General features: G+C 41.6%; 1 protein-coding gene across 1 annotated transcript in view; it reads left to right on the top strand.

Annotated features, from left to right (window-relative positions):
- The first annotated feature begins 3,504 nt into the window (after nucleotides 1-3,504).
- cdkal1 (CDK5 regulatory subunit associated protein 1-like 1) overlaps nucleotides 3,505-10,789 on the top strand; it is a 231,426-nt gene continuing 224,141 nt past the window's right edge. The window contains exons 1-3 of the mRNA XM_083988904.1: nucleotides 3,505-3,644; nucleotides 4,720-4,883; nucleotides 6,220-6,332. Of these exons, the coding sequence (XP_083845030.1) occupies nucleotides 4,726-4,883; nucleotides 6,220-6,332 (271 nt within the window). The 5' untranslated portion in view covers nucleotides 3,505-3,644; nucleotides 4,720-4,725. The remainder of the gene's footprint in view (nucleotides 3,645-4,719; nucleotides 4,884-6,219; nucleotides 6,333-10,789) is intronic.

Below are 10,789 nucleotides of genomic sequence, written 5' to 3'. Positions count from 1 at the left end.
AGGAAGCTTTCAGGAAGGTTAAAACATTGATATCTTCTGCTCCTGTTCTCCAGTACTTCGACCCAAAGAGGCCAACTGTAGTAGGAGCTGACGCATCCAGTTATGGACTTGGAGGCGTACTGCTGCAGGATCATGGAGGTAAACTCAAACCTGTAGCATACTGCTCTCGAACACTCACCGAAGCAGAGAAAAAATACGCACAGATAGAGAAGGAATGTCTCGCTGGCGTGTGGGCTTCAGAGAGATTCTATCTTTATTTGTGTGGTTTAGAGAGCTACAGACTATTGACTGACCATAAACCTCTAGTGACGCTCATCAATCACAGAGACCTTGATAGAGCACCGTTAAGATGTCAGCGACTTCTTATTCGTCTCATGAAGTTTAACCCCGTCGCTGAGTATGTCCCAGGCAAGAACCTGGTTGTGCCAGACACCCTCTCAAGGCACCCGCAGTCCAAAGTGGATGACAATGGACTACATGAGGACGTCCAAGCATACGTGGATGCTGTGGAAAAGCAGGAGAGACACAAACCAGTGTTAGAGCGCATCAAAGTGGAAACTGAAAAGGATGACTCCCTGCAGCTTGTAAAACAATACATCATGACAGGGTGGCCACAACATGAGAGAAATGTCTCCAAGCTTGCTGCAGACTATTTCAGAGAGAGAGGTAGTCTGAGTGAACAAAATGGATTGCTGAAGAGAGGAAACCAGATAGTGATTCCACTAACATTAAGATCCGAGATGTTGGAAAAGATCCACCACGGGCATCTAGGTCTGAACAAATGTCGAGAGAGATACAGAGACGCCGTTTGGTGGCCGAAGATCAGCCAAGCAGTGAAGGATATGGTGCTATCATGCTCTCATTGCAACGAACACAAACCAAGCCAGCACCGTGAACCGCTCATCACAACACCACTGCCTGAGCTCCCTTGGCAAAAACTTGCAGCTGACTTGTGTGAGTTTAAAGGAAAGAACTTCCTAGTAGTTATGGACTACTACTCAAGGTGGCTGGAGATACTGAGCCTCACAAGGACCACAAGTGAAGCTGTGGTGAGTAAGCTACTGAGCATATTCACACGGTTTGGAATTCCAGAAGAACTGATTACTGATAATGGCCCTCAGTTTGTCTCTCAGCAGTTCAAGGATTTCATGTCCAAATATGACATACAGCACACAACGTCAAGCCCGTACTACCCTCAGGCTAACGGCCTCGCCGAGCGTGCAGTTCGCACAGCCAAAAGCATCATGAAACAACCAGACCCTCAGCTAGCTCTTCTGAGTTACAGAGACACAGCCACTGAACCAACCAAAGAGAGTCCAGCTAGACTTCTTATGGGAAGGAGACTACGGACCACCGTCCCAAAGCTCAACCACCTGTTGAGGCCAGCTTGGCCTGATTTGTCCATCGTCAGGCAGAACGACGCCAAGGCCAAAAGAGCCTACGAAAGTGCCTACAACAGGAGATATTCAGCAAGACCGCTTCCTGCTGTGGAGGTGGGGGACAGGGTGCGTCTCAAAACTGACATTGAGAAAGAATGGAGCCAGACCGGGGTCATACAGGCCGCAAGTTCAACACCACGGTCATTTGTTGTGAAAATGCCTGGAGGAGAAACCACCAGACGAAACCGCAGGCAATTGCAGATTGTGAACAAAGAACTTAATGAGACTCTACCAGGATCAAACTCAACATCACCAGACAGCAGTGTTGTCACTCAGGATGTCCCTGGTCCTGCTGGTTTTGACTCAGAGACTGCTACAGACACACAGACACCCAGAGTCAAGGTGACACGCTCTGGACGGGTTGTGAAACCTGTTGTCAAGTTAACTCTTTAGTTAGTAGGAAGGGAAGCAAGACGGGGCAGAATAAACCCCCTTTCCCATTCCACCAGGGAGTGGTAGTCCACCCACTACCCTGTAGTTTAGAAATGTTCTTTCTATTCTATTTGCATTGCTGATTTGTTCTTGTTTAAGAATTTCAGATGTGAAAAAAAAAGAGAATCAATATATAAGATTGATATAACAGCATTTGTTTATCACCTGAAAAGGGGAAGTTGTTAATTTAATGGATTATAAATGCATAGTTACATTTGACATGTTTTGACAGTAAAGTTAAAGTTCAAAATTCACAAAATAGCTAAGGTTACTCCTGTGAATTTAAAAGGGGGAGATGTGGCGTGAACCAGCTTTGTGATGACTAGAGTGCACGCCCAGACTAGCCAGCAGAGGGCGCTGCTAGAATGTTTGTTATGTTGTCAACCTGCTCTTCTTGAGTGATTAATAAACAAGCACACAGTTGATGCTAAGCAAGCTCGCCTCCGTCCGTATCTAGAAGTGATACACAACACTTCACACCCTGGCTTCAGTAACACCTCAGGCCCGCTGCAAAGGGGGGAAGGTAATGACAATTCTAGGGGCCTAAACCCACAAAAGGGCCCACAAAAAACCCAGTAGCTTAATCTTTCTATGACTAAATTATTCTACATGCATCAAAAGCATCAGCATCAAAACAAAGCCACAAAACATCGTTTAAAAAATGGTTTAGTTTAGTCCATGCTGGAGCAACAGTAGCTCCATGGATGTATTATGAGTAGCTCCCGTAAACTGCAGATCTTGTTAACCTGGCCAGTAGGTTCAGAACTGGTTCTAGCTGGATTTCCCAGCAGAGAGCTGACGGTCAGGTTATTTAAGTAATTAGAGGTGAAGGACCATTACCAATGGATAGTTGTCAAAAATGTTGATACATAATAAGCTTTAAAAAATAAAGACTGTACAGGTTTCATTTTGTGCTTTCATGCTTCAAATGTCTCACAAAGTGCCATTGAGTTTCGACTGAGAGGCTGTGGTTCAAATCCAATATGGACAACAAAGAAGAACATTTTCTTTATTATGGCATCCCTAGCCTCCCTGGGAGAGCACTGAGGCTGTTGTGTGGCTTTGGGCTCACATGATACAGTAATTACACAGGTTGGCATAATGAATAAACTGATAATAATATGGGATCATCTCATATTGAAAAATAAAATGTGCCCCTTAGTGAATCAATACAGGACGCTCACCCTACTCTAATACATTCACATGACATGTAGACTGAAACAAGAAAAACTAAAATTTCATGAGACATAGAAAAGTATTAAATCAGAATGACAGGCAAGTTTTCATTAATGAAATGCATAAAAAATGATATAGCCTATGAAAAAAGTGGCGATGAAAAGTCAGGCCCACTACTCAGCAGTATCACCCCCATGCCTCACCACACATGATATTATTCGTGTTAAAAGCGCCACAACATTAACATGCTTTTCAGAAGCTGACCGTTTCTGTATGGTAAATACTTGATTAATGTAGAATTATTTTTGAATAACTGCGTCGAAATTCAAACAAAAAAGGTATTAAATAATTCACTCTATGTGATGAATATAAAAAAAACTTTGTGGTCAAAAATGATTTTCACCTTTCACCCGCCCTGTTAGAAACCCAAACGCGTCTAGTTTGTCCCTCTTCACCTACCGTATCTACGCACAAGTATGGCGATCTGAGTTGTGACAACTATGTTTTGATGCTGTAAATAACATTATTTTACATTTTTTAAAACAAACTTTTCCTGGAATTTGCATTTATCATAGCAAAAGCCACATCGCGAACAAGGTAAGGGACTTTCACACTATCTTAAGGCGTCTGGCTGACCAAAATACGATGCACGTGGGTAGAAGCTAGCTTATGAGGTTAGCCAAGCTAACAACTAGCTTGGCCATGTTATGTAGCTAAATTAAACTCCAGGGCGATATATATTCGTCAAATGACATATTTACAGGTGTTTGTAGTTTTCATCGGTTATGTTTAGCTATTACTAGTCACCTAACGTGTGTACGTAGCTAGTTTACAAGTGAAAGTCGGTGAAAATAATGAAAACACAAGTTGGGTAACGTTATGTTAATGTAAATTTGACAAACCTGGTAAACGTCAGTCTAATTAGCGGGTAAGAAATAAATCAGTACAGCTGTTGGCTGTCGTCAGCAGCAGCTAAGATATGAAGGAATGTTTTTTGATGTTGAGTAAAGAAAATACATTTTTACTCCACTCTTCACCTTTACAGAACTAACCATGGCTATCTCTGGCATCCTCTTATCGAGGTTTTAATTCTAAATGCATAAAGCCTGGTAGACTTTTTTATGGCACGTTTGCAACTAAAGGTAAACATTTCTGCGCTGCAGCTGAGGTGAAAGGACTTAGGGAAACAAGAAAACTCTTAGCGAGAGGGATGAAAAGATGAGCCAAATGCTTTACTGTAGTTGCTCTTGTCTTTTTTGTTGAGTTAATTGTATTCTGGACATGGCTTTGCTTAATTAATACAGTTGTTTAAGAAGACGTCTGTGCTTTGCTATAATCATTATTATCGTACTATCCATTGATCATGAGGATAATGTATTTTTTTATTTGGTGTCACCATTATAAAGGAGAGAGAAGGCAGCAACCCACAAGCACAGAGAAAAGTGTCATGTAAATTCCCATTTACATGACAGAAAAATAACTAAGCTACTGCTAAGCCATATGTGGATGAATCAGAAGACTGGCTTACCTTTCTAACTTTACAACCTCAATAACTGGTTGTCAAGTCATTCTTGACATTAAGCATTGTTTTGACAACTCAAAGGCAATCAATTCTGTTATATGATACACACCGTGTCATGTTGTGCTGACCGAGCTCTTGTCTGATTTTCAGGCCATCATGCCGTCCACCTGTGACTCTCTGATCGAAGACATTGAGGACATGGTGTCCTCTAGTGACCCGACTCCTCATGAGAGACAGTCTGCTAGAAAAAGTATCATACCAAGGGCCAGGAGGAAAAAAGAACTTCCGATCAACGAGGAACTCCAAGCTGACAGGTGAGTTAAATGTTTGGTATAGTGGTAACTGATTGTATAGTAGTTGACTGTGATGTTGCTTCAGTATACAGCTTGCTTTAGACAGTTAAGATGTTACATTTGACATATAGCATGAAAAGCAGAGGTAAAATTGATAACATCAAGAGCAGTACAACAGTATAACATTCAGATAAGTTAGTTCCCTGGTTCTGTTATTGCTATGACAAGTCAACATGTTTCAGATGACCTCTGATTTTAACTAGTCTGTTGTAGTATGAAGCTTTTCAGTCACTCAAGTGGCTTGTGATAGATCTGTGGTGGATATATTGACTTAAATATTTCTACATTTCTTAATTTGATTGGATTAAAATGTGTAAATCGCAAGTAGCTAGATAAAAGTGAGATGTGAGATATTAAGTGATGAGTTTTTTTTTTTTTTTGTCTGTTTAGTCACATCTCAAAACATTATGGAACAGTGTCATGACCTGGCTCCAAGGGTCACAACAAAAAGGGAGACAACGCATGTAAACATTCAAATAATTGCTTTATTGAACCAAATTAAACCAAATCAGACCAAATTAAACCTTTAGAGTACATATTTACATTATGAAGTGTGGAGGATCATTGGAAACAGTTGTGTACGGTGTGCATGAGTGAAAAGTGTGAATATGCAGGTGTTGATCATGTGAAACAGAATCCAAAGGAGAACTTAGAGCAGCATGACCAAACCAAACCAACATGTGGTGTGCCTGTGGAGAGCAGCAGAAAAAGAGTGAGCAACTGGCTGCAGTGGCTTTAGTAACTGCACACAAGGCCCAGGTGTGTTGAGCCACTCAAGGCATCTGCAGACAGGAGGAGAAGACACACATGGGGCATCGCAACAGCTTTTTGTAATTGTGATACGTGCAGCTTGTTGTACACAGTTTCTTTTTTTTTCAAATTTGACAAACAAAGACAATGACTTCACTTTAATTCATCGTAGCATTTTAGTTCTGGTGCGTTTCATGTTCACACAGACTTGTTACAAATGTACCATGTGTAACACAAGGCTTAAAGGACTGAGAGGGAAGTCATTCATTGGACTGTTAAAGTATGTTAACTTTCATCCTGTGTCATGGAATATTTGGTGACACAAGGATGGATGGAGAAACAACTGACTGATTTATTCGTATGAAGCCTTATCCTGTTAATCCTTATTCTGTAATTTCTCTGCTTTGCTTTCACACCTGATAGAATCACACCATTCTGCACCAAGTCCTTACCAATTCACATTTTGGTAACCCTAACCCTTTTGATAAGGTTTTATAGAAAATGTATGTATGTAGCAAAGACATATTTCATTGTTTTTGATTTGTAGTGTGATCCCGGGCACACAAAAGATCTGGATGAAAACATGGGGCTGCAGTCATAACAGCTCAGATGGAGAGTACATGGCAGGACAGCTGGCTGCCAGTGGATACAAGATGACTGGTAAGAAACTGTTTAATTGTGTCTTGTGTTTTGTATTAAAGCAGAAGTAAGCAGAATTTTTGTGTTAATATAAGTCTTAAATAGTTATATCTTCCGACGGCAATCACTTGCATAGAGTGTTTGGTCTGAAACACGGGTCTGTCAGTCACTCTGCTCTGCTGTAAGCCGAGGAGAAAACTTTCCTTGTATCCTACAACCTTTATCCAATGAGGAGAGAGAACGGCATGAAGGGCTGTGTGTGCAGCCAAGGAACGCCGTGAATGTGGTGACGTAGGGACGAGGACTGTTATGGTGCGTTCAAGGAAACTCGTATTTTTCCGACCGTGAAGTGGTACCAGTTCGATCTGGTACGAGTTCACCGGTCGGAAGTTACGAGTGGCCGTTATAGTGACTTTCACCGGTAAAACAGGTCGGAAAAACACGAGTGGGTTGCCTGGAACGCTACAAAGTCGTAAGTCCTGACTTGAAGCTGTAATTTACGATTTCAAAAGCCTGCCTCGAACGCAGCATTAGCGAAAACGACCGGATCGGTTACTTCTGCTTTAAGGGTGCACTCACACTAGGCAATCGTACCGTGCCCAAGCACGTTTGCCCCCTAAAGTCCGGATTCTATTGCTGGTGTGAGTGCAAGCGTTCCGTGCCTGAGCACGGTACACTTCCCTGGCCCGGCACGGTTGGGAGAGGTGTGCTTGGGCACGGTACGCTTGGCCAGGAATGCGCACATGTAATGCGCTGCGGGCTCGTTCTCCACCACGTGTCTGCAACCGCATGTAAACAACAGTCACTTAACGATTACGTCGCGCCGTAAACATCGCTAGTTAACATCGCTTTGATTAAACTTCAAGATAACCATGACAACCGGTCAAAGCGCTGTTCTTTCTGCAGTCAGAGCGCATCCGCCGTGTTGGTATATCAACGTGATAACGTTTGTGTCGGAGGCAACCGTGCTTGAGCACGCTTGGGTTCGAGGTAGTGTGAGTGCGGGCCAGCGGGGGACAGGGGAGGGGGGGCATTCGGGCTTCAGCACGGCACGGATCAACTGGCCCTAGTGTGAGTGCGCCCTAAGTCAATAGACTGGAAGTCAGTAAAAATAATAAGGCAGTTGACTAAAGGTCAGTGAAAGTATAAAAATGAGAATGAGAGAATATTTTTTTTATTAACCATTTCTTGTCTTTAGGTGTCTTTTTTTTTATTAGTGTTTATACAGCTGATGTAATTTGAATTTGTAACCACAGGGGGGCACTCTTGCTTTAAAAGTAAGCTGTACCCTATGTGTTATTCCAGTGGTTTACTTAATCTTGCCCTCAATTGAGTTTTGCATGCAGTGTGCAAAGTACATCAACAGACTCAACCGAGCAATATTTGATTAGACATGGTGGTGAGGATTTATTTTAATGTTTAGTCCCACAAACACTAAGTATCAGGTGGAGTTTGTCCTTCTGTCCAGAGGAAAGTCATGACTTGAGCTCAAAAGGTCACCTGAGGACCTCTATGACTTGGTGACTGACTGGTCATGGCAGTTGAGAAAAGGCACATAGATACAGCACAATGTTTTTTAGTCAAGTGTTACATCTGGAAAAAAAAGCACTGTGACTATATGTCTCCATGGCTACCCTCACCTCATCCAGCCGTTTTAAATAGAATGTGATTTAAATGTGACAGCCTCTCCTAGCCGTTGGTACAAGGACCAGTTTGGCTTGAAGGATTTGTGATAAAGGGTAAGGTATGCACATTACAGGGTCATTTAGACTCACATGAATGTCTTACTGGCAGAAATCATGAGTTTGTTTTTCTGTTGTGGGTTTATGTTGAGGGCTGTCGCACATTTAGATTTAAATGGGAACCACTTTTTTGTAAGTATCAAAGGGAGAACATCTGCTCTCAAGTTAAAACAGTCAAAGCATAAGACTTAAGAAATGTAACATTTTTAACTGAAGATATGCCAACTTTTAAAATATTGAGTTCTCCCTTGTGTTATATATTATTGTTATTGTTACTATTAATAGCAGTAGCGGCGGCGGCAGCAGCAGTACTTTTACAGTTGAAATTTTGTATTGCATCCTTTGGTTGTAATACATCAGGGTTGACGTGTCAGATTACGAAAATTGAAGTGAGTTAATATTGACTCCTCAGGCATTTCTCTCTCGCTGTGGGGTCTGACCGCTTAAGGAGGACATTAATCACACATTTCAAAAATGCAGATGTGAACACACACGGCACAATTTACCCATGAACGAAGGCTAACGGTTTTCTCTCTTATCTATCCTCGATCTCTTTATCTTTTTCACCTTTCTTTGTTTTCACTGTTTTTTTCCCCAGTCCCTTGAGCTCCTCTTTGAAATTATGCGACTTCTTCCCTCACACTCTCTTTTCACTTTGTTGTCACTCACCCACTTCAGTAGCATATCCTGCGTTAAAGCAACTGCTAACACTTGATATTTAGTGTGCTAATTGTGTTGCCGTGGATCTGTTTTGACCCTGTAATTTAGTTGAATGAGGCAATTGTCTTGCAGGAAGTGAGTGTGGTTGAAACCTGTTGTTTGTAGTCTGTTCCCACTCGCTCCTGTTGTCTTAAGGTCCTCAGTAAATACAGGTGCAGTTTAAGATGGTGTAATATAATGTACTGTCAGGTAGTTGCTGGCATGGACACTATCATGTCTGGATTAAGTTTGTTTCTCTCATTCTCTTCTACTGTGAATGCCTTTGTGTGTATGTGAATGTGTGTGTATGTCTATGTAGAATCATGCAGGGAGGAACCCTGATTCCAGATAGAAAATATTACTCTCACTGTTTCATTTCATTAGATTACGTCTCAGTTCACTGTACACTCAAGTATATGAAAATCTGCAGCCATGAAAGATAGCACTGTTTCCCTCTGTTTATCTTACAATACAGAAACCTGTAACCTACTATTCAATAGGAAGGAAGTCAATTACGTAATGTCAAATTGTCCATTAAGTTTAAACATTTGGTTTTCTACTCATAGGGAAGACACTGAAATACAATAATTTAGACGGTTTGACGGGTCAAAAGAAAATTGGGTCACAGTTGTTCTGTATGCATTTTAATGGATTTCAGTTTGCCTTTGCTTATGATTTGCATGAGTACATTCATTTGCAAGAAGGTAAGCTTGTGTTTCATGTTTTGATAGGACATTACTTTCTGCCTGGTGTGTGCGTCTCTACTTTTAGGTGTGTGAGTGAGTTTACCTTTTTACAGTGGGATTAGTTTCTTCTCTGATGATACTGCTCAAATTGGTTTGCCCCAGTGCGTTAACCTTCAGCGTATCTATATATAGTATATCTATATACCGTATATGCATGTGTATTCCTCTGTTTGCACCTGGTTCTTTTCAGTTTGTTAGTGTGGCACAGTAACAACAATGTGACCATGACTGACAAAGGTCAAAGTTATGGTTATGAAAACAGCCTTCACAGTCGAATGTTTTATCCAGCCTGTGTTTTTGTGGCTGTACTCATATTACGGATGACAAATGATCAAAAATATGGTTCTCTGTTATTTACCACTTCACTTAATACGATTTTGCCCCGTAATGTTTTGATCTGATGAAGCTTCAGAAAGCTCTCTCTCTCTCTCTCTCTCTGATGCTTTCGTCCTTGTCGAGTCTTTCTCTGCAGTCTCCTCTCAACAAAGTACTTAAAGGTCAGTATCTAACTGCTAAAGCTGGGGGATTATCTTAGTTTCTGTCTCATTCTCATCTGCTTTTTATCTGTGTCTTTTCCCCTGGTCTGCTCTCTCCTGTCTCTTTCTTCCTGCATCCCTTTTTGATTTTTCCTCCTTCTTTCATCCCCTCTCCTTTTTTTTTTTTTTTTTTTGGTGTGAGTGTCTTTGCTCGTTGTTTTTCACTGTTAGATTGTTGGAAGGAGAAATTGCCTGTCATGGCCAGAATCAGGGGAGATTACAGTCAGAGCAGGTGGTGATTGTTTTGAATGGTATAGCATGTAATGCAATGCAATTGTCTAGAATAGCATGAAATTGTTGGGACTGTAGTGAAGAGAGTGGAATAGTCTGGTATGACGAGGACTGAAATGGGTTCCTGAAGGATGTAGTGTCTGGTCTTTTGGTCTGGACTTTGAGTGGCTCCAACATTAGCATTTGTATGTCTGAATGTTATGACCGCCTTATAAAGAAAAAGGTTGAATGGTGAAACTGTATGAATATCAAACAAATACCTGTGTAGCATCTGTCGTTCAGATCCGCAGTGTCGCTCCACAGACTAGAGAGTTTGGACAAAGACCGAGCTTCCACTGCCTGACAGGCTGCTCTGAAAACATGACATCACCTCCTCTCCCCCTCTTTCTCTTCTTTCCTGACTGTTTTCTCTCTTTCACACCCCCATCCTCACGTGTTCCTCTTTCACCCCCTTCCCTAACTCTTCCTTTCTTTCAGAAACTATGACATCACCTGGTGTAAGACGTAGTAGTACTTCTGTGGCT

This window comes from Trachurus trachurus (assembly GCF_905171665.1).
Source record: "Trachurus trachurus genome assembly, chromosome: 16".
Taxonomy (NCBI): Eukaryota; Metazoa; Chordata; class Actinopteri; order Carangiformes; family Carangidae; genus Trachurus; species Trachurus trachurus.
This window is presented reverse-complemented; position numbering and strand designations above follow the sequence as displayed.